Here is a 23,603-nt window from a genome sequence, read left to right as displayed (position 1 = left end):
TGCAATGCTTGCCTGGGAAATGAGGAGGGGAATCAGCAGGTCCATTTTCCTTTCTGCTGGAGCAGGCATTTACTGAATGAGTAAGGACACTGGCTGTCACCTAACTGCCACCTTGCAGTGAGGAAGGCACAAGGAGAGCTGCATGTGGTGTTTTGCAGGGGTGATATTTCAGATTGAAGTGGATAATGATGCTGCCTGGAAAAGTTAATGTAGGTATTTGCTGAAGAGTTGGACTTCGTTTTACAAGGTTACCATTCAGTCAGGTTTTATTGACAGCAGATTATTATTGACACACAGATTATTATGCAAATTCTCAGAAGTGCTTATCTGTGGTTTGTCGCTGTTGATCTATTCACAGTTATAATCTCCTTGCCTCCATAAATTTTTCTGCTCTTGGGAGATGTAAAATGTTGTAGGAGTAAAAGCTATTTAGGTGGAGCCAGTTACCCTGAGTTTCTTGCTCATTATGTTTCCCAGTGAATTTTTGGGAAACATTTAGGTTTCTGGTAATTCAGTCAAGGTTCAAAAGAATCAGTTGATGAGTTGATGGTGCACATGAAGCAGTTCTGATAAAAGAGACAGCTAAGGAGGTGATAATTCCAGCCTCAAAAAAGTGAGGGAAAGGGGAAGAGGAGTCCACTAACTAGTGAGTGACATGGAGAAGGTTATCCAGATGCTTCCTGCTCACTTTCTCTCAGAAGCTGAAACATAAAAGTAAATTGGTGGCTGTGAAGTGCAGAACAATCCAAAGGAAAGTGCCTGCAACTTGAAGCTGTGCATTTCTTTCCTCTTACCAGAGTTGCTCTTGTCACACTTAACCATTACTTGGTGTAACTTGTTACTAAAGAAAGCTGTGAGTACAAAAAGCTCCTTCCAGTTTAAAATTAGGGACCTAATGAAAGATATATGACTGGGTTATTAAATGCAATATTAACATCTCTGACTTGACTCTGACTATTCCAGCTTCCAAAAGTTGGAAAACATTAAAGAATGATAAAGTCCTGCAGGTAGGGTCCTGGTGAGTCTGGTGTGCTGTAACCCACCCCTTTAACCCAAGGATGAGCCTGGTCCCTCTCCCTTAAGCTTCTCTTTGGGGTCCAACAGAACAGCAGAAAATATGGGAGGTGAATTGTCCTGTATCAGCTGCAGGATAATGAGACATGCAAGGCACCAGCTCAGCAGGAAAGATATTGCTGTGGTTGAGATCCCACCATTCCCAAGTGGTGCAGGAGTAAGCCTGCATTGAAAGCTGGGTTCAGCCCTCAGAGGGCAGAATTTCTGTCAGCATCAGTGGGGATAGGGTGATGTAATAAACTTCAGCCTCCCTCTTTCTTTTTTTTAAGAAACTGTATCTCCTCCTAGTCCTTCATCCTCTGGCTGAAGCCCAGAACATGAATCTTTGCCTTGTGTTTGTCCTTCAGAAATCATGAAGAGAACAAATGCTGAGCCCAGGCTGAGTCTGCTCCAGACTCAGTCAGAGATAGAGAGTTTGCAGGGTTGTGTGGAACATCTGGGGCTGAACACAGCAGTGACAAAAGCCAGAACATGCTGAAATACAATGCTGAATGTGTGCTGTCTGGCTGCAGAGGAGCTGGTTCTCCCTGAGATCTTAGCTCTTCAAGCAGCAGACCTGAAGTCCAGGAGGTTTCCTGTGTGCCAGCTGCCCCCAAAGCCTGAGGGCATCCTGGTCCTGCTCCATGCTTGGTGGCAGGGTCGGGGCTGCAGATGCTGCCAGCATCCCTGCCTCTGTGACACCTGGGAGAGATGAGAGGAAAAGGAGCTTGCTGCCTTCAATAGCTAGACTGCAGCTGATTGTCAAAGGCAGCCTAATTTAATTAGAGTCAAACTGGATCTTTATTTAATGAGATCTGAGACTAATTAATTTTTGGAGTCACAGTATGAAAGACGCTTTGTTCCTTTTGAATAGGTAATTAAGTGAGGCATATGCAGACAGTCAATGCCCTGCTGCATTTGCAAAGGGTTTGTTCTCCTTCTTATCTTCATCTTCTTTGTATAAGCACTTTGGAATTAGGAATTAATTGTTTTGCTGCTAATGATGTTGGGTATAATTATCTTGCTTTAGAACGACAGACTTTGTCCAGGTCATGGGTCATGGGTAGAGAGCAGAAGACAAGCTGCCTAGGATAATGAGTTGTCTTTGAACTTCCCAGAGCTAAAGCTACTTTTGCTCAGGAACAGAATGGCCAACTGGGATCCACTGCAGAGTGGCAGGTGACAGCATTTCTCAACACCAGCTCCAGCTGGCTTTCCAGTGTGGACAAGTTGTCTTTCATGTGGTTTCTCCTCACCTGGTTCTACCAGAGTAGCATGGTCACACCACAATATTTAGCTGCCTGGTTCTCGGAGAGGGAGATTTTTTTTGTCCTTTTTCTTTCATTTGTAGTGGTGCTGTGTGTACCACTGCACTGGATCAGAACAGCTTGGCTGTTTTGATCCTCACACCCATAAAAGCCTCAGGGGCTCCAACGTTTGCAAGCACAAGGCAGCATCTCCTTAATTGAAGTGACATTCATTTGCAAGCCAAGAATTAATATTTTGAGTTCTGATGTTTATAAATTAATCTTGTGTGACTTGTTCCCCATTGGCACCAGCAAATAACCCACAATGTTCAATATCTAGCAGGTCATTTCCATTAGAAAGCAAACTTGGTGTTTGAGCCCAGCATTTCTTAGCATGTCCTTGATGACTCTTTTTTCATTTGTGATGCTCAAGACAGAGGTTCATGGTCGCTGGCAGCTGAGTTAGCACATAGATGAGAACAACTTTGATTTTTCTGAGGACCATCCCTGTCCTGACTATTTTGTGGGCTCTCTTTTCCACCTCACTGCACATTTATGTACATTATCTATACCTGGGGTATAAATCTGCATGAGTCTACAAGGAAACCAGGTGACATTCACAAGAGTTTTCTTCCATGTGCACATGTTCTTTGTTGCAAAAGCTCAGTCTTTGAAGGTTGTGGGTTGGTACCAGATCATGGCTGTATGATCAGTTCAAGCTGTTGATGTAGTGTATGTACTAAAACCTCTGACCTCAACTCAACCCATTAATCAAAAAAAAAAAAAAAAACAACTTCTTGGTGACCCAACTTTATCAGAAAGAAAAGGAATAGTTCATACTGACAATACATAGAAGCTAGGGCAATGAGAGTGTTTCCCTGTCAGGTGTCAGGATACCACCCTGACACATACCTAGGTTGATTTCTTATTTTTCCTCCCATCCATATCCTTGGAGATCCATTCTCATGTTCCAATGTCTTTCCAAGATCATAGCTGAACCTCTTCCAGCGGGCTGCTCCAGAACGGCACATATTTCAGACTTGTAGCACAAACAGGTTAAACCATTTCTGCCAACCCTAGTTTCTACAGCAACATATTCAACTTTGGAGGAGACCTGTACTCAAACACATCATCAGAGAATTCCTACAGCCTTAACTTTGGGATTCCAGCCTATCCTCTCTGCTGGGGTCTGTCTGTGCTGAATACAGTTTGCTATAATCATGCTTTTTTATCTTTCATTGCTTAAGGGCTGCTTCCCTATTCCCTGACAGAGTCATTAATTTTTTCCTACACTTATGAACCTCTTTCTACACTTTTAGATGGTCCAAACCTCTTGGATTTTCTTCAGCAATTCCCCACAAGAGGCATCTGGTGCTCTTGCCTGTAGGGCACTCTCTAACCACAGGCAGTCGCCTGTGTTAGCTGGCTGCCAAAACGCAAGGCAGTCCTGGCAAAGTTGCTCTCCATTTCATTGAGACTGGAGCCCGAGAAAGCCATGCTGGTGGCCACACCAGCTGTGTGCCTGCTGCAGGAAACCTTGGCCCATATGGCTCTTGCAGGGCAGGGGATGTTTGCAGAAAGGGGCTGCTGTTCCTTTGATCCTTTCCACGTGGCAAACAAGCAGGACCGCAGGGCCCTTTGCCCTTTCTCTTACCCTTTCCAGCTCCCTATCCCAGCTCTGCCCCTCTCCCTGCTCCTGTTCCTGCTCTGCTGGGAATTCCTGAGCTGCCTCAGGCACGGAGAGGTGCACTGGGCTTGCATTGATGTGGCAGTGTGGGAGGGCGAGGTGAGGGTGCCGAGGGCTGGAGCAGGAGAGCCTGCGAGCAGGTGCACTGTGGTTAGGGCATATGACTCTATCCACTTAATCACCTCTGAGCAGGTCTCCACCTATTCCTCCCTCTCCTTTTCTGGAAAGTTACTGTAACTTGCATATTTGTGCTGCTTTCTGCTGCTGCAAGCAGGATGACTTGTTTACCTGCAAATAACTTGCTTTTGGTCAGCTGCATTATCTAAGGACAGCCTGAATCTGCTGAATGGCTTCCCCAGCCTGGCTTGCACAGTTGTTGACCATTGTGAAGTGCAGGAGTTTCTCCTACAGCCTCTGGTTGTTCTGAACCGAGATGATGGGGCACAGAGCCCAGCAGGATCAGACCTGGCTGGATGGGGAGGATGGCAATGCAGTGTTTGCAGACAGATGTGAGCCTCTGTCTGGCCTGGACTAAAGCCAGCACTGGACTGAGGCATGGCCATGTTGGTGCTGAGTATATTGGTCTGGGGTCTCAGCCAGACTCAAATAACTGCACAGCTTTGGGTCCTGAGCTGAACCTTACCGGGCTGGGGCTGAGCTTGCCATGGATCTGCTCAGAGACCAGCAGGACAACTCAACATACATGTCTCACAGAATCTAGTAGCTGATCCATCCAGATTCCTCACCATTAATCTTCATCTGGCATCACACATCTTGAGGTCAGCAGCGTTGAGCTCAGCCAAAATCAATATAATTCTACATTGTGAGTGTATGCCTCAGTGCAGTGCAGCTGTCCTTGCTGTGCAGGGAGCATAACTTCATCTCCCAGAGCGATGTGTTGAATTTATTGCTTGGGATGTTCAGTGAACATGGGGTGGTGGGTGGGGAAAATCCAGGGGTTTGATTCAGAATTTGTGCCATATCTGTGAGTAAGAACATGCATCTGACTCAAAGCATGCAGCTCCTGTTTGGCTCCTGTGTTCCACTGTGCTGCCTCCTCCTCTCTTGGGCTTTGCAGTACAGAACTGGCTGACTCAGGGGTGCAGCAAAGGGAGATCAGGAACAGAAATAATATTGAATAAAATTGATCATGTGTGGGAAGAAAAACAGGGTTTTATCCTTTTATGCAAGGGGGAGGGGGGATGATTCAAATGAAGAGATTGATTCCCTTTTAACTTAGCTCTTGAAAAATGCCACAGTGAATTATTTGATCTCTTTAAGGAGATTCCTTCATCTGGCTTCCTCGCAGGTATTTGCTCACAGTGTCCATGTCAGGCTCAGCACAGGGAAAGTTGCTCACAGCTTTGACTCCTGTGCTAAGAGAGATTTCTGCATACCTGCTCCCCAGGCTGCTTGCTCTGCTGAACACTCCCCAGGGCATGAAAAGTGGGAAAATACAAAAAAGGGAAAGATACAGCTGGAGTCTGTTAATTAAACTGAAAACAATATCCCAGTGGCAAAAACCCTACTGAAGTCAATGAAAATTCTTTTGTGACTAGAATAAGGACAGTTTCAGCCCAGACCTGGATCCATGTATCCTGTTTATATTGGTTTTGGGTCATTTAAACCTCTAATGCTTATATTTAGGTTTTGAACTTCATGTTGTGCTCTTATCCATGGGCTTTTCTTGGCTCTGGTCATTTTTCAAATGGTTCCTGAATGCAACACCAAAGTCCAAACCAAACAGACCTCTGTGGCAGAAAGAGAAGACACCAGTTTTCAGGATCTTTGCAGAGATAAATAAGACTTTGCTTTGCCCAAGGGCATAACTCCACATATGGTTGAGGAAAGCTTTAGGAGGTCTTTGGAGAATGCTAGACTTTGCTCTGCTTCTTCCTTGAGGCTGAAGCAACTGATATTATTCTGCTGTTGCTTTCCTTATGGCCTAAAGTTGAACTAGAATGACAGAGCAGGATTTTCTGGCTCTAGGACCAACTTCAAGGAAGTCATAATGGAGAGTGGCTTCTTTTCATGCATGGTGTCTCCTGCAGGGTTATTCTCAGTGTGCATGTTATCGCCTTGTGTGATATATAATCACCCAGAGGCTAGGACATGCAAGCACATGGTTATGAATACCCACAGAAACACTGTGATCCCTTGCCCTGATGTCAGAGATAAATACTTTGACTCTGGACTCTATTATATGCGCAGAACCAAACTACTCAGCAAACCTGCCTCGTGATTCCACTCAGCCCTGTCATAATGATTTTAGAAGAAAACCACAAGAAACGTGGTGGTTTTGGGGCCTTGTCAAAGCACAGCAGAGGAGTGTTGGTTGATTACTTTTTAAAAATTCAATTTAACATTACATTCAGAGTGAAAGTCTGGGCGTATACCTAAATGTTAGAAATGTAAAGAGGGTCTTACATGTAATTGTGGTGAGAAACCACTGGATATCATTTGAAAACTTACTGTGGATGCAGGAGATGAGATAATTTAAATATAACTTTGTGAAATCCCACCATGGAGACTGTATGAGCTTCTGGGTTACTCTACCCTTTCTTAGCTTTCTCTTTTGTTTAAAAAGCTATATTCTTTCTGGTACACTAACAAATATAAACATTCACACTTCAGCTCTGTGAATTCAACCTTTTCTTCTCCTATCCTCTTTGTCTGTGCTTTCCCCAGACACGCACACAAACAAAGAGTAGCCCATGGCATGTACCTGGGGAGGACGTGCCCTCCTCTCCACAACTGGGCACAGACACAGTTGCAGGCAGCTGCTGTAAAACCAAATCTTTTTGTGATGAATAACAGCTCTGGAGCTCAGCAAGCATCTGACTATGACTGGTGAGGGGATTGCTGAGGTCAGTGGCGGCGTGTGCAATTACAAAACACTGGGCAGTTGTCCAGGTGGTTGGTGGAGGCACAAGCACAGCCCTACAGCTACAAGTGTGCTTGAGGCTCTGCACAGGGCAGGGTTCAGCACAGGGCAGTGTGGTGGTGGCAGCTCAGGCAACTGCAGCAGTGTCTTGTGACAGTGAGCAGGGCTGTGGGGAAGGTGACTGAGAGGCTGCAGAGCCTGCAGCAAGCTTCTCCTCCGTGGCTATCCAACAGCCAGCCCCAGCTGTGCAGGGAGAGTGGGTAACCATGCTCCCAGCTAGGCCAGATGTGCTGCTCTGGATGGTTGGGGCACTTTCATGTCTTCATCCAGCCCTCTTCTCTGCTGAGATAATTATTGTTGCAGCAGGCATGGAACACAATGGGGGCTTTGCCTTCAGATGCTGCTGGGCACAGTATGATGTCGGAAGTCCCACCTTTCTTCATGTGGATGAGAAACTGGCCCATGAAGTGATAAAGCTGAAACACTTTCTAGGGATTTACTAGTAGGGATTTACCCTAGTAATTCTAGGGATTTACTAGTAGGGATTTACCCAAAACTACTAGGGATTTACCCTAGTAGAATGTGTGTGGTGTAAGAACAGCCACAGCAAGAGGAGCCAGGTGGGCAGCTGGGCTTGAAGCACGTTTAGCATCCACACCAAAATCCACAGAATTTATGTCAGAGTTCTTTCCCAATGCTGTAACTGCTGATGCATCAGCTGTTCTGGATTGCTCATCTTGCTTTCAAGTCCTTGTGGGACAGGAACATCTGGCTTAGAGGCCACCAGCACACAGCACTGCTGTGGCCCTCTGGCACAGGGAAGTTTACAGTCCTTCCAAGAGGTGTGACATAGCAAAGGCCTCAATTAATAACAGGATCTGCTTCATGTGCAGAGGATCCTCTCCTCTTCCCTAGTGCTTAAAAAGGAGGGCAAAGGGCCCCAGTGAAGCCAACCTTGCACACCATAGATGGAGCTTCCTTAGATCTCTTTAACGGTTGGAATTGTGAAATATTTGTTGCATCTGTAATTAGGGAGTAGAACAGATGGCTAAAGCTTAGTTATAATTAAAGTCTAATACACAGGAAAATAACCCAATGCAGCCGGTGATTCAGCAGCAACCAAAGAATTTTAATTCTTTTTTTGCTGGGCTTAAGCTTCAATTGTAGGAACTGGGACTTCAGGGAAAGTCTGTTGCATCACTTATTACATAGGGACATGGCTTTATATTAAAGAATGGTGTGGAAAGTTTTGATTGCTATGTATTAAGTTATATTGTGTGGTCTTGCCTACCTTAGTGACTTGAAATCATGTGTGAAAAAGGCATGTGAATTGTTTTAACAACACAGAATCTGCATGTTGCAATTCGTTTTAGAAGAGCCTTTCTTAAAACCTGTCTGCCTAGTCATTGATTGACAATGCTTCAGGTTAAGGTATTTGGAAAGAGGCATTAATTAGGTGCTCTTAGACAGGAATATATTTTATTTATAAATCTGTTTTAAAAGGAGCTTTCAGAAATATAATTTAAATCACATTTAACACCACTTTCAAGTAGAGACCTCATGACGTGAGAACTGGAGGCCATTGAATAAGCTTCTCATTTCCTGAGAGGCAGGAGACCAGATTAAGAGTTAGCATCAGGCAAAGAAACATAGAGTGGTGTTACTGTGAGCTTTGCAGACTCTGGAAATGGTTTATATGTTTGGGGTTGGGTTTTTTTTGCACTCTGCTCTTATTAGAGCAGAGGGAGGTCTATAATACGTCCTGCCAGAGGTATGTGAAGCCAGCTCTCTCAGAAGGAGAACATGAAGAGCTCTGGACCATTCCTGGAGACTGGAGAAAACATCAGAGAAGAGTCCTTATGAGCATTCCCCTTCCTCGTCTTCTGAGAAAACTTACTGGAAAGATTCACCTGTATCTCCCTGGGATATGGGGACATCCATTGGTCCATTTATGATGCACTTGCTGAGCTACAGCTGCCTGAGAGGTGTGACAGGTGTCCCCTGCTCCCTTTGCAGCAGGCTGGAAAGAGCAGTGTTAAGTGACAGGTTTTTCTCAAAGCTGTCATCAGCCTTGAGTGGCCACTGCTCTTCCAGAACCTGTCCCTGGAGGACCTGGGTGACATCTCTTTGATAGTGAGCATGAAGGGAACAAGGGATGCCAGTTATTTGATATTTATTGTGGATTGTAGGCATGCAGACAGCCCATAACTGCTCAGTGGCTAATCAGCATCCCTTGCATTTTGGTTGTCCCTCAGTGCTGTCTTGAGCCTCGGCAGATTTTGGTGCAAGAGTGGTGTGTACTCTGTCTGGGCTCCACAGGACTTGTAAGAGATGCTAGGTTTAGTGGAGTTATTGCTGGGAATCCTTGAGCAGGAGGCCGGTGGTGTTAAGGTTTCTGAACTGATGCTGTTTGACCAACCTGTGCCATGCTTTGGAGCTCTACTCTTAGGACAGGTGACTTGGGAAAAAAATTCAAACAAAACCACCACAAAAAAAAAGCAGGAATGTTTCCCATCTCTGCACTTGTCTCAAATGTGGACCCAGGGGCTAAAATGCCCTTGCTCTTCAGGGCTAGTGCACTCCTGCAAGACAGAGCTGACCTCTGCTTTTACACTCACACAGACCATGGTCTCCAAGTGAATCTGGAGCAGCCCCTGGAAAAAAGTATGGAAAGTTAGTGGCCACCATGAAAGGCAGGATTTGGCTCTTGCAGCCTTTTGATGAATGGCAATAGGATGGGGAGCAGAGGGACCTAGCTCAGTTTCTCTAAAACCCATGCCTGCAGGACTTTCCAGGAAATCCAATATGCAGGGAGAACACAAAGCACCCCCCTTCACCCTTATCCCTGCTCTGGAGTGCTTCTGACCTGTCACCCCATAAGACAACAGCAGTGAGACTTGGCAGTAAAGGTCTGTGGAGCACAGTGGAGCCAGTCTCACTGGTACCAGGAGTTTTGGGTGCCACTGCCCATCTGTCAATAATGCCATGGGCAGGGATCACCGATGGCAGGGATCCCAGGTGGCAGGGATCACCGGGGACAGGGATCCTGGGTGACAGGGATCCAGAGTGGCAGGGATACCAGGTGGCAGGGATCACCAGTGACAGGGATCCTGGGTGACGGGATCACCAGTGACAGGGATCCTGGGTGACGGGATCACCAGATGGCAGGGATCCCCGGTGGCAGGGATCACCAGTGACAGGGATCACCAGTGACAGGGATCACCAGATGGCAGGGATCCCCGGTGGCAGGGATCACCAGTGACAGGGATCACCAGATGGCAGGGATCCCCGGTGGCAGGGATCACCAGATGGCAGGGATCACCAGATGGCAGGGATCACCAGTGACAGGGATCACCAGATGGCAGGGATCCCCGGTGGCAGGGATCACCAGTGACAGGGATCACCAGATGGCAGGGATCACCAGTGACAGGGATCACCAGATGGCAGGGATCACCAGTGACAGGGATCACCAGATGGCACTGTTACTCACACTCCCAATAACTCCCTTTCCTGCACGGCGCTGCCTCGGACCAGGCAGTGTTGCCGAGGTTTTTGAGAGGCTGATTGTTCTGATTGTTAAAAACCAGCTGTTGGTCTCAGTCTGCCCACAGCATTGCTGTCTGGGGGAGATTCGATCCCCTCAGAAGGAGGATCTGGGCTTCTCAAATGTAGGAGTACCTGTGTGTGGGTACCTCTGGTTTTAGCTGTGTTGCCGATGGTGTCACTTCTGGCAGCCTCACCTCCCAAGGATGAGCAATTCTGGCTTCTGCCATCCCGTGGCCGTGGGAAAATTACCCTGGTTTGAAAAGCTGAAGCTGAGCTGGGAGTTTGGGACAGGGAGCTATCTTTTGCCTGCTACAAGGGTGCAGTGTATGACGTGCTTGGGCTGAGTCACAGCAGAAATTGTTTCACTTTGGAAAAAGTGAGGTGCGAAGGTTTGATCATATCACATGTGAGGCTTTGTTTTTTTTCAGGGATGCATGTATGGTTATTAACATCAAAGCACAAGGATGGGGGTAATGCAAGAGACTCTCTTTTAGTTGTTATCTTCTCCACAAAGACGTGAAACACTGGCTCTTCAGCTTTCCTCGGCTTTGCTCTGAGACAGGAAAGAAGGTTTTATTAACTTAAGGGACACCAAACTCTTATTTTATGTCCTGTACTGTCACTGATTAAGTGGATTTTGTGCTGCATCCTGAGGAGGAAGCACCAACGAGCAGAGTTAAGTACATCCCACCCCTAGTGTATTTCAAACATTAAGCCTGGAAAAGGACCCGTGCCCCTAACTGCAGGCATTCTTGGGCTCTATCTCCAGCACAGACACTGCCTGTGTGAACACACCCACCTTAATGGTGTGCTGGGTACTGCTGGCTGGGGAGGTGTGGAAGTGCAGGCTTTAGCAGAGGATGTGCAGGTTTGCAACCAGGGCTTCCATCGCTAGTGGTTAATGCTTTAGGGATTTTTGTTTTAGTTGCTACTGTTCTTGAACTGGCTTTAATCCCATTAGTTCAGGTATGCCTGCAGGAGCTGTGCTTGCACCTTGGATTGCAGGAGAGACATAGCCTTAATGCTGGGAACTAGAGCTCTGCCAGCCAAGCAGCGAGTTTTTGTTGTATCCTGTTTGGAAACGAGAAATTCTTTTGAGACCAATGCTTTTGCATTGAGGATTTATTTTCTGCAGCTGCCAAAAGGGTAGAGAGGTTTCTACTTTTGCAGAGCAGGCAGGAGATGGGAAGGTGCAGGAACAGCAGGGTTGATAGCAGCAACATGACATTGCTACAATTCAGCTCAGCTCTGACTCACAAGGAAGAGTCAGAGGCTGTGAAAGATGAGTGATGCAGCAATAAACTTGGTTTACTGCATTTCTGTGTCTTCCATTGAGGCTGACAGTAAATGCTGTTCTTGTTAGGAACTTTCTCTCTGAGTCAATCTCTCCACACGGACAACTTGATTCAGCAAATCTTTTGCTTTGCTTCACGTAGAGGAAGCCTCTTCTTTCATTTGCTGCTGGGCTGGTGCTGCTGGCTGTCACCAGCACTTCAGAAGCTGATACCCTGGAATTCCATGAACCAGCCTCTGAGGCTTCTGATGTGAACACCTGGAAGATGTGAGCAGAGCGTGAGAAAACTCTGGGATGGGTCTGTGGTGAGAGGATGAGCGTGAGCCTGTGCTAGAAAACTGATGGGAAATTGCAGGGAGCTCCCAGTCCTGCCCTCCTTCCCCACCCCCTCCACTGCACAGCAGGGCTGGGGCAGACCTTCACCCACCAGGGATGTGGTCACTGAGGTTCCTGTCCCCAACCTGGGCCTGACCCTGCAGGGTGTGATGACACTGTGTGTATTTGTGGCACAGCTCTTGCCAGAATGCCAGACATGTCGTGCGGCAGCTGAATGGGGAGACCAAGCCTTCCACCTACACAGCCCCTGCCACCCCTTTGATATGCAATCCTGACCCCCTGGCAGGGTGCTGCCACCTGTCCTGGGGCGCTCTGGCCTCCAGACCCGCTTGGGGCCGGGCTGTGGCCCCGCAGAGTCTCGGAACAACGCCTGGAGATGTGGCGCAGCTGCGCTGACGTCAGGCAGGGAAATTCCCTCCCTCCTGCCTCGGGTGGCAGGAGTTTCCCGTGGGAGTTGCACAGTGGCCTGCCAGCTCTCGAGGACAGGGGCCAGAGCTGAGAGAGAGCCTCCTTTTGGCCTTGCTTCTGATTTATCATGTGGTCGCTGCTCTGTGTTTTGCCTTCTTCACGTGTGCCTGAATAACCATAAGGCTTGGCAAGGGACATGGAGCAATATTCCAAATTTGGTCTGTTAGACCTGCTTCCCTCTGCTCCCTCTTCATAGGCAGAAGTGCCCTGATTTTTAGTAACAGTGGAAAGAAACCTCTACAGTGCTCATATCTGCTCTTCACTGATGGTATTACCCTTATAGTTAGTTTTGTTTGATGACTCCTCAAAGGGGAGAAAATGGAGACTGCAGCTTCCAAAACACATGTTCAGCTTCAAGTCTGCTCCTATGCCATCTCCTTCCAGCTCGAAAACAAGGGTAAAACTTTCTGCTGCCCTGACTTCTGGAGAAAATAGACACAGTGTGGCCCTCAGTGGTGGGAATGTCCCCAGGAGAAGGGACATCCATGGCTGTACTGAGGCTTAGCCAACAGACTGTGACATAGGAAACTACACCTCTGAGGACCTTGATGGGGGGTCAGTGAGATAGAGGGTGATGGATTAGAAGTGAGGCCAGCCTCAGGCAAGCTTTTTGGCTTGGCCCAATCCCATGGAAACACAAGGAGTTGGTGCTTGCAGGAAGCCCAGAGCAAAACTGAATTAACCTGCTGAGATGGGTGCTCTGGGCTTTCTCTTCCCTGGGACTTGGAAGATGGGAAAGCCTAGAGCAAACAAAGGATGCCACTCAGTGTCCCGTGGGAGATGGAAGTCTCCATAAGCATGTGGGAGAACAGGAAAAGAGTAAAAAGTGCTTTGCTAGAAGCTGTGGGGTTGGAGTAGAAAGGGAGCCAGTGGGAAACTCCTGTTGTAGCTGTTCTGGGTTACTTTAAAATATTAATACTTTCAGGATTGCTCAAGCAGAGAACTAGGGCATGCCCTGAAAAAACTACAAAGTTTTTGTCGTTGGTGTGGTTGTAGATGGTGAGGAATGAGATCATGGAAGACTTCAGCTTTTCTCCCCCTCTGAGGAGGTCAGTCTTCCAGTCCGTGTCATCTGAGCTCCTGCTGAGACAAGATCCTGGGGACAAACACTCAAGAAGTGGTTTGTGCCTCATGAAAATATCTGTTATCCCTGCAAAGGAAAACACCAATCTACATGACCTTTGCTGTGGGTGGATGATGCTGTGACACTACAGCTGAGACACAGGAGACACCAAAGGCAACCAGACAGCTCTGAAAGCAGTTCCCATTGTCCTGTTGAGCAGGGCTGGAACAGTGCCCTGTCCTTTGTTTCCTCCTAACTCTGCCTAAGTGGTTGATGGCCAGCATGAGGATTGTGCAGAGCTCCAGGTGTGTGTTATTCACATGGCAGCTTGAAGCTGGTGTGCATTTTAAAGTCCACAGTTGTTGGCTCTGAGATGTCCAGGTTTAGCTGGAGAAGGATGTGGGGCGTGGTACACGGGGACACCAGGTGTGCCTGTGGGGGTGTGCTGGACTGCTGGCTCACTGGACTGTCATCAGTCCTGGGCCACACTTGGTGACCAAGCATGACCTGCCCAGATGTTGCACAGATGTGGGGAGCTGCTGCCTGGGCTCAGTCCCTCAGGCCCCACATGGGGGCCTGGGGTGTGAGTGCCCTTCTTTACTGCTTTGTGTTTGCACCAGGGACAAAGGTGCTGGGGGGAATGGGCAGGATTGTGTGTAGAATTGCGGTGGTTTTATTTATTAATTTATTTTTTACAGTTTGCTCTCCTCCCCATCCCTTGTCTCTCAATATGGAAGGTGCAGGGGGAAAGGCTTGAAAGAAAGCCAGAAATTTGACACTTCTGAAGCAGTGGGATCAGAAATTAGCCTGAGGCAAAATCTGAATTCTTAAGGAAGCTTTTCCCCTACCATCACAGCATTTGGGTAGATCCTGTGATGGTCATACTCCTGTTTCCTCTTTCCCTTCACTGGAGTTACTGAATAGTTGTCTTTGCTTACTTCTGTTCGTGAAACTCCTAAAGCCTTAATTCCTTTGAAACCTTTAAACATCCCTAATATTTAGTTAAAATTTAAAAATGTGCTCAAAAGGCACGCTGATGTGGCTTTCTGTTCCCTTGGATAGCCAAGCTAAAAACATTTTCTTGATGGTAGGATGGAATTATTTCCTCTCTTCACCTTTTTCTATCAAAAAAAAAAAAATCCCCAAATATCCCACAGACTTCTTGCTCTTAAAAGAAATAAATTTTAACTTAACCAAAAAAAAAAAAAATTAAAAAATCCAAACAAACAAAAGGACCACAACCACTCCCCTGGAAACCCCAAGCTGTGAATGAATCGTTTCATCCCCTGGCATAAAGGGTGGGTCTGATTTCAGGCAAATCCTGGAGGCAGCAGTTGCAAAGGTGGCTCAGAGCAAAGCATCTTCCTGTCTTCTTCAGCTCCAAGTGGTTCAGAGGTTCCCCGGAGCCACGGAACAGGGCTGGAGGCGCAGGGATGTCAGGGAACTGCCTCTCCCTTGTGCCCTTTTCAGGAGCGGGGCTGCTCACAGGCATCCTGACCTTGGTGGCGGTGCGGGGACCATGGTAAATCCCCCGCAGCAGTCTCCTCCCGGGGATATAAATGTTTGCCTCTCCACAGGATAATCTCCCGGTCATTTCAGCGCCAGCCTAAGGCGGGAGCGGTGCACGGAGGGGTAACGGGAGAGCGTCCCACAGCTGTTTCCTGGCTCTCCGTCTGCCGCAGACGTGGAAGCGGCGGAGCGGAGCGAAGCACCGCATTCCTGCCCACCTACACACATGCTTGGTGCGCTGCCTGCCCCTCGGGCTGGCTGTAAATCCGCTGTCCAGACAGATCCCCGGCAGCCCCGCTTCCTGCGGGACGCGTGCCTGCAGCCCGCACCGCCACCGGCCGCGCCGAGCGCGTCAGCAGCCCCTTCGCCACGGAAAGGAGCTCCCCTCGCCTCTGCCCCCAGGCTCACAGAGGGTTGGAAGGGACCTCAGAGATCATCCCAGCCCCTTGCGCGGGGAAGGGACACCTTCCACTAGAACAGGCTGCTCAGAGCTCCATCCTGCCTGGCCTTCGGCGCTTGCAGGGATGGGCGTCCACAGCTTCTCTGGGCAACCTGCTCCACGGCCTCGCTGCCCACACAGCAGAGAATTTCTTCTTAAAGTAAAGAATTTCTCCCTAAATAATTTCTTTCCTAAATTAAATTTACTAGTCCTCATGTACCCCCCCCCCCCCCCCCCCGAAATCCCAACTCTCAAACGTCTCAGGCTCCATCTCCCAGTAGGTTTCCTTTAAGGCAATGCAAATGAACTTGGCCAAATACCAGGGACCCCGAGAGCCTCCCAGCTATGCACGGGGCACTGGCAATTCCCACAGGCACACACCCTGTGCTTGTGTTTCCACTGCTGACTGTGCTATGCAGCGTGCCTTGCAGCTGAGAGGAGCTGCATGCAACCTCACTGCACTGGTGAATATCCCTGCCCAAATTCCTGGTCAATAAACCATAGCTATGTGTTGGCTGTGAGCAGGAAGGCTGTTTGGGTTGCAGGAGAGAAATCAGGACACTTGCTGGTTTTTGCAGGGGGATTTTGTACACTACTGCCTCTGAGTTTCCATGGCTCTGTTTTCCAGCTGGGTAAAGCAAAAGATAGATATTCTGAGCCACCTCAGAACATGTCCAGATCTCTGTGGGAGGCTGAAAATGTCCAGTTCTCTGGGAAAAGCAGGCAGCTACTGTGTGCACTGCCAAAGAAAACCAAATCATGAGCAATTTGCATTTACCCAACTCCAGGCATGAGGGGTGGTACAGATCTTAGGCAGCCCCTTTTGAAGTTCTTGTGGAAATGTCCTTGCTAGAAACATCTCTCATCAGTGCCTTGTGAGTGAGAAGAGAGCCCTGCTACAAGCCACTATTTCTCATCAGAGTTATGTGGTGCTGCTTTTTTAAATTAATTTTTGCTTTGCAGGAGAAGTTATTCTTTTGCTGTGAATTGCTAGCTGGAGACTGCCACTTCTTAACTGCAGCACTGTAAGATGTGTTCAGCACTGCAAACAGGAACAACAGGATTGGGGGTTTGGGCTGTAACAGACTTGTATTTACTGTGCCTGAGGTACCAAGGCTGTGCAGAGCTAAGGCACTGTAAAACCAGAGGGCAGCTCCACCCTCAAACAGGGGCCAGCCCGGCAGCAGCAATGTCAGGAGCTGCCAGTTTTACTTCACAAAGCCCTTGGGATGTGTGATCTGGGCACGTGCTGGGTGAGGAGACTGGCCAAAATCAGAAGAGGGTCTGTCTCCAGCTGGGAGTTATTCCCTGCTCCCAGAGCATTGGCCACTGCACCCAGGTCATTCTGGGAAAGACTCTTCTCCAGCTCCCATGAAGAAGTAGAACAGGATTTCACATGAACAGCACTTTTCTCATGACATTTCTTTTGTCTTTCAGGTTGAAACCTATGAGGAGAGACCAACTTTTCCAGGCTGTTTGGAGAGCACACAATGCATGACCACTCTTCCATGAAGTCAGGCTTGAGGAGGTAACAGCTAATCCCACCATGGGCAGGGTAGACAAAATCCAAGCAGCTTCTGGGGTTTCTCCAGGAGCAAGCACGAGGTCTCAGCAGTGGGTCCAGAGCCCAGCCTGCTGCCTGTGTGCTTGGTTGGTTATCCATGGGTGCAGGTTGAAACCATGTCCTGGAGTATGAGAGCATGAACCCAAGCTCTTGCTCAAATGGGCTGGGCAGGGAGGGCACTTTCTGCTGTGTCTGTGGTTAACGGTGGATGCTCAAGGCCTAGACCAGAGCCAAGCTGGCAGTGTGGACCATGAATTGGTGTGGCCCTCCTTGCCCATTTCCAGGAGGTATTTGCCCACAGCCCTGATTTCAGGAGCAGAAGAGGATGCAGCCACTCTAAAGCTCTCCCTGGGCTGCTTTGTGTGTGTGCAAACCCTGCTGTGAATCTTTCTCTCTTCTCCCCAGCAGATTTGGAGTTTCCCATACCTCTTCCCCAATAACAGAAGCTAAAAGGTTTGCTGTTTATTCCAGGGTTCAGCCTAAGAGAGAGAAGGTGTTTGATATTTCTGTTTTTCCATGGGCCAGGCAGGGGAAGCAGTGTCCAGCAGCAGAGAGCCCTTAACTCCAGTTAATAAACATATCCTTCACTTCCAGCCTCTCTTCCTTGGTGAGTGCCACTTAGTGAAAGCTGCTTGGACTTGGCTGGGGATCAGCCCTGCGAGTTTACAGGATTCACAATTCACAGATGTTAGAAGCTATCAGGCTGAGTGTGGGTGGAGAATGTCAAGTCTGAAATAGCTCTCCTGCCACCCTGGCACAGGCAGCAAAGAAAATGTTTCCACGTGACATTCTTCGAACCAACATTTCCTACAAGGAAAACACAGAGGGGAAAAATAAGAGGCAATTGCTGCCATCTCAGAGGGTTCCTGACTTTTGCCCCAGGGGTGGCTGGAATTAGTGCTGACTGGCACAAAATATTCACTATAGGTGAGATATAGGGCAGTCCCTTACACTTTTCCTTGTCCACACAAACGTATGGGTCTGCTTGAAGATGCAATCCCTCTGGTGCACAGATATGTGGGTGCTATTTTTTTCCTGCTGGAATCCATTTTAATTTAGCTCCTGATTCATATTTCATTCATTCTCCAAATCCACAAAACCAGGATAGGTTTACAGCCTGTACTATTTGGATAAATCATGGAGGGGGAAAAAAACAGGGGGACAAAACAGGTTGCTTTCCTGAATGATTTTCTGTGTGAGTCAAAAGAGAGAAGAAAAAAAGAAAAAGAGGTGGTGGGAAGAGAATTAAAGCCATCCTTTCTTGCTTTTGTCCTTCTTTAGGAAAATCAGATCAGCTTTTCATCTTTGGTAGTTTGTTTTGGAGATTTCACTCTTGTTTCTCTAAGCTTTAATGTCTGACAAAGATGTGATTTCTATTTTCTTACTTTTACTTTCTCCTCAAAACCATTGAAAATATTGGGGGTTTTTTAATGTGAAAATGTATATGTTATTTAGAGGACACCAGAACAATGCAAGATTTCTGTATCATCTCATTTTTGGGGGGAAAATGAAAAGCTATAAAGGGAAAAATTAACAAATATATCTGATAGCTTTCTTGCAGGGAGGAGGGCAGGAAGGGGAGGCAGAGAGGCAAAAGTTTAAAAAAAAGTTATTTTTGATTGAGGAATTTCCCCGTATTTTGTCATTCCGTTTTGAAACTGTGACCACAACAGACTGTGTGAACTGTGTATGGTGGGAGGGAGACCGAAAATTTCCCCAGGCAGCTATAAGCAGGTACTAACCCCAGAGCTGACAAGGGAAGCTTTCAAAGGAGGATGAAATTCAGCACAGGCACTGCACCCAGCAGAGGAAACTCTGGCCATCTGGAGACAAGGATGACCAGCGGCCACAGCAGTTTGTAAAATTGCAAGAGCTGCCAAAATTAAACTGTGAAGTCAGGCGGGAAGGCAACCAATGACCGGCGAGATCAGAAGTTCAGAGAAGCCCCAGATGAGCTCCCAACAACAAGTGTGGCCAGCGTACACCAAAGTTTATTAAGGATGTTGAGAGGAGGGGAAAATATCTGTGCAGAAGATGCCCAGCTGGCGAGGAGGGAGTGGTGGTGATGCTCGGGTAACTGGACGAATCCCATTGGCCAAGCCCCTGGCAGATCCCACCCATCCGCAAGTGTAAAATAAATCTCTAAAGTTGTACCTCGTGTACCACTTGACCTTATTGCTTTTAGCCTGCCGGCTTTATATCTATTTATTTATTTTATTTCAGTTTGTCCCCAGGGAGGGGCTGGAAGGAAATGAATTTTGAAGCAGCACCTTTCAGCACCTTGCCGTACTACCCCGATCCCTGCATCCCGCGGTGAGTGACGTAACCCCGCTTATCGCAGCTTTGATCGCAGCCTCCTGATAATCGTTAACTTTCCTGCTATCGGCCGCCGGCAGCTGGGCTGCACGCGGAAAAAATGTGCCGCTCTCTTCATGCTCAGTGGAGCTTATTATTATTTTTGGCTTTCTAACAGGTTACTGTTTAATTATAGGCATCCGTTTAAGATATCCCCTTTTCCTCTTTGGCATTAGAGGGGGAAAAAAAAATATGATAAATAACACGAAGGCTGATAGTATCTTTGCCTGGTGTTTTGGAGCAGAAGGTTACACTGTGCTTTGGGTAGTACAGGAATGGCTTTAGGTTTCTGTTGTGTTTTTGTTTGTTTCTTTAAGTGAAAATACTCCTGGAAATAACACGAGCTGAACTACTGAGCCCCGAGATTTTGGAATTTAAAGGATAAATAATTAATTTAAAAGATCCAGAGAAGAAAAAAACTGCCTTCTAAGAGAGAGCAAATTTTCCAGGAATATTTTTTCCTTCTGTCTAACAGCCAGCGTCAGAGCCTGACAACCACTCTTATTTTAGCTTTGTTGTTACGCCGAGTTTTATAACTTTCCAGCAGATAAAAGAGCATGTCCACACGAGGTGTCACAGTATCACATTGTCGGTTTGTTTGTTTCTCCCAATAGAAGATACTATATTTAAGCATGCAAATGACATGTAGATGGTATTTTTCCAGTCATAAAGTTTGGAGAGGTGAAATCCTCTGGGTACAGTCACTTGTTGAGCTCCTTTATAAGACTGGTTTCTCTCTGTGTTTTGTAAAAGCCCTGGCTGGTGTCTCACGGAGGCATGAATCCCTGGAAGAGTTAACTATTAACTCTGCATCCTCCACAGCGTGCTGGGGAAGGCTACCCTGCTGCACAGCTCTGTGTTGGAGAAAGGGCTCGGCCACCATCACCCAGCCCGTGGCATTGCAGGCAGCTTGGTGATCTCTGGGTTGTTTCCCCACTGTTGTGCTTTGTTACAAGGTTTGTGGGGGCTTTTATCCCCCTCTAACCCGGGTGTTTGGTGCCACTGCAGTGTGAAGGTCCTGGGGAGGAGAGTGGAGACCTGGCAGCGAGGAGGGGCCGTGTCTGGGGCCAGCAGAGGGAAAGGAGAGGCTGGGAAATAGCTCACGGTCCTTGGCAGTGCTGCTGGGGCACAGGAAGGTGGAATGAAGCCGGGGGTATTGGATTCCCCAGAGAGACCTTCCACAACACCAGCCCAGGGCTGGCCAGGCACATGCAGCCAGTCTCTGACCTCCTGCAAATCCACCCAGCCCTGCTGAGCCCAGCAGGGATGTGCCTGTGGCAGCAGAAAGTGTGGGATTCACAAGAAAGCAGCACCACAGCAGTGCCCACCCAGCAAGGTGGGATTGGGCTGGCGGCTGTGGAGTCTTTAGCACATTAATGTCTCCATGGCTGGAAGCCCCAGCCAGGCAAATTCCAAAACTGAAAACGAAGAAAAAGGAAAAAAGGGAAAAACCCTGACATTGGAAAGCAAGAAGATGCACTGGGAAGTGTACCTGAGCTCTGGGACAGCTTCCCTGCCTGTCTGCTCCTGCCAGTTTGTATCCCACCTCATCCCAAATAACAAGTTCTGAAAATTGGTGCTGTGGCTCAGGAAAAAATTCAGCTGGAGCATATATTAAAGAGAAAGGAATCAATTTGCTTTATTTGGTAGAACTTTTTTAATAAGCCTTTCAACCCCTGCAAATCTGCCTCACCCAGCAAGTCAGGCCTTACAGTAGAAATGCTGCTCCTCACCACATGCCTGAGCAGCATGATGAGTTTTTAAGTGACCACTGCAGTGTGGGAAGCCTCAGGACAAACAATTTGTGACACCCCTCAGTCATAAAACCTGTCTGAGATATAGCTTAGAGTAACAACATGTCTCAGCTGTTATGCATGTCTGTTTACAAGAGCCAAGAGTGGCATTTGTTCAATTGTTAGTGACTGTGCTCTGCCACAGGTCAAAATCAGCTCAAAGCTGATCCCAAAGATACTTTCCTCAGTCTGAGACATAGATGGTCTTCATCTTTAAGCTCCATTGGTTGCACATTCATAATATGTTATGTGACATTTCTCTGACTGCTTTAACATTCAATAGTTTCAGAATTGCATTTATTTTACACAGTTTGAAACACTTCTGCTTTGATGTGGCCAAAATACTTTATTTAGCTAATACCAGTGTGCTTCTTTGCAACTGTAAAATTACATCTAGTAATTATCTAACCAGCAAACTGATAATGTTGAGGTATGCTGGCAAAAAACCAATAGTGAAAAATATTTTAAACCCTGTTAAACTGCTGGGAGGGATGCATGCCACACAGATTTCCCTGTAGTTCGGTGTGAAGGGGGAATAAGTTATAAATCCCAGTTAACTCTAAGATTTGTGGCTTTGATTTACCCTCTGCTGTTGCTTCATCTACTTACCTCTTCAGTTTGGGGCTGTCCAGCAAGAGGACACGTGGGAGCCAGCTAAAACATTTCCTCTGTCAAGAGGTGAATGCAGAGCACAGTGAGGAGCATTAGTTAATGTGCCTTTATGAGGCTCATGTGCCTTATGCCTGCCATTTCACATGCCACTGTGAAATTATATATCCATAGAACACAGTAATTCAGTGCCCTAGATGAGGAAAAACAGCTGAGTGGCCAGACTCTGTGCTTTGTGGGGTTGTTTAAGCCACTTCAGCCTCTGTCTCAACAGCCCAGCTCCCTCATTGAGGCTATTAAATTCTTTGTAAACGTGGGTAGCAAAGCAAAGCATCACAAAAATCATAGGGAACTCAGCTGGGTCACAGGGCAGCAGCCTCCTCCTTCACAGCCTCACTCATTGCTGTGTGCTGGAGATCAGTGCTGGAGCTGCAGCCCAGCTGACAGAGGGGCAAAGGAGCAGTGGGTGCTGAGAAGGGGATGTACATCCTTTTGCAGAAGTGAAGGATGCAAATGTAGGTTGTGACTGAAGTGAGGTTGTTTGGACAGGTGTATCCTGAGTCTGCCCATCTTTCTTCTTCTTAAACAGAAAGAGCTGAGGAATGCTAAAATTCAGCAGACCTCAAAGTCTTTCTCCTTCTACTTCCCTTGCAAAGGGAAATAGTTGAAATCAGGAATATGCACACTCAGTGCTCTGGCTCTGGGACTTGGGAGGTGCTGCTGTAATGACAGAAGCACCTGCACTGAAGTGCCAGGCCACTGACCCCATGAATTACTGCCTTGGATGGTACTGTGGGAGCTCATCCTGTGCTGCAGAAAACCCAGGTCAGCTCTGAGTCATAAGAAGAGCAGATTATCTGAAACAGGCGGGATTTCCACCTTCCAAGAAGTGCCCACCTAGCTGCAGCTGAAAGCCACTAATGTAAGATGAAAAAGGCACTGTAATTATGATCAAAGTCCAGCTGTTGAGAGCTATGTAATTAGTATCTCTCCCCAAAGCTGCTTTTTTTTTCAGCTAATGCCTGGTTGGGGGAGTGATGTTTACAGATAAGTTACTTGTGTTCTTGGAAATAATGGTCATTAGGCTGTGCTTTACCCAGGAGCCCTCTTCTTTGGGGGCTGTTGGGAATGCACCTGCTGGTGCACTGGACTGAAGTCCTGCCTGCTCTGCTCCTCCCTCTCCCCATGCCCAGGCTAATTGGTGGCCTCAGGATTTCACATCAGTGCTGAAGGTGTTCACCGGGGCTCACTCTTCCCTTTTGAATGAAAGGGCTCTCATGCAAACTGCTCTTTCTCCTTTCATTTCTCACTTTGTATTCTCAGCACAATGTGATACAGTCCAACCTCCCAATTCTCACTAATAACAGAGGAACAGCCCTGAAAACCACTGCCCTCTGCAGCATCTGTGCTGGAAACCTGATTTCTTAGACATGGTCCTGGGTTTTGAGGAGGTTGCTAAAACCAAAAAATCAAACAAAACCTCCCAGCTAGGTATGTAGAAAAAAAAAATCTATTTTTAGAAAGCAATGAGGAAAACTGTAAGAAATTACTTCAGGGAGGGTATTAGAAAGTAGTTGGAATGGAGGGGAGTGTTTGGGCCATGGAAACAATACATCATCTCTTGGGTGCTGTATCTGGACTGATTTTGGTGAGCAGGGCATAGTTCCAGGCAGCCAGAGCTCCAGGGTTCAAAGAGATCTTTCATCAGGAGCACTGCATGTGTCACTTCAACTTCCCTCAGTGGTTCCCACACGTA

At 47.4% G+C, this 23,603-nt stretch overlaps 1 protein-coding gene across 1 annotated transcript in view; it reads left to right on the top strand.

Moving 5' to 3' along the window:
* The first annotated feature begins 19,341 nt into the window (after positions 1–19,341).
* The window catches only part of TP63 (tumor protein p63), a 97,730-nt gene continuing 93,468 nt past the window's right edge, over positions 19,342–23,603 (top strand). Inside the window, exon 1 of the mRNA XM_036388780.2 lies at positions 19,342–19,403. Within this exon, the coding sequence (XP_036244673.1) occupies positions 19,342–19,403 (62 nt within the window). The remainder of the gene's footprint in view (positions 19,404–23,603) is intronic.

Source organism: Molothrus ater, chromosome 10 (assembly GCF_012460135.2).
Source record: "Molothrus ater isolate BHLD 08-10-18 breed brown headed cowbird chromosome 10, BPBGC_Mater_1.1, whole genome shotgun sequence".
NCBI lineage: Eukaryota > Metazoa > Chordata > Aves > Passeriformes > Icteridae > Molothrus > Molothrus ater.
This window is presented reverse-complemented; position numbering and strand designations above follow the sequence as displayed.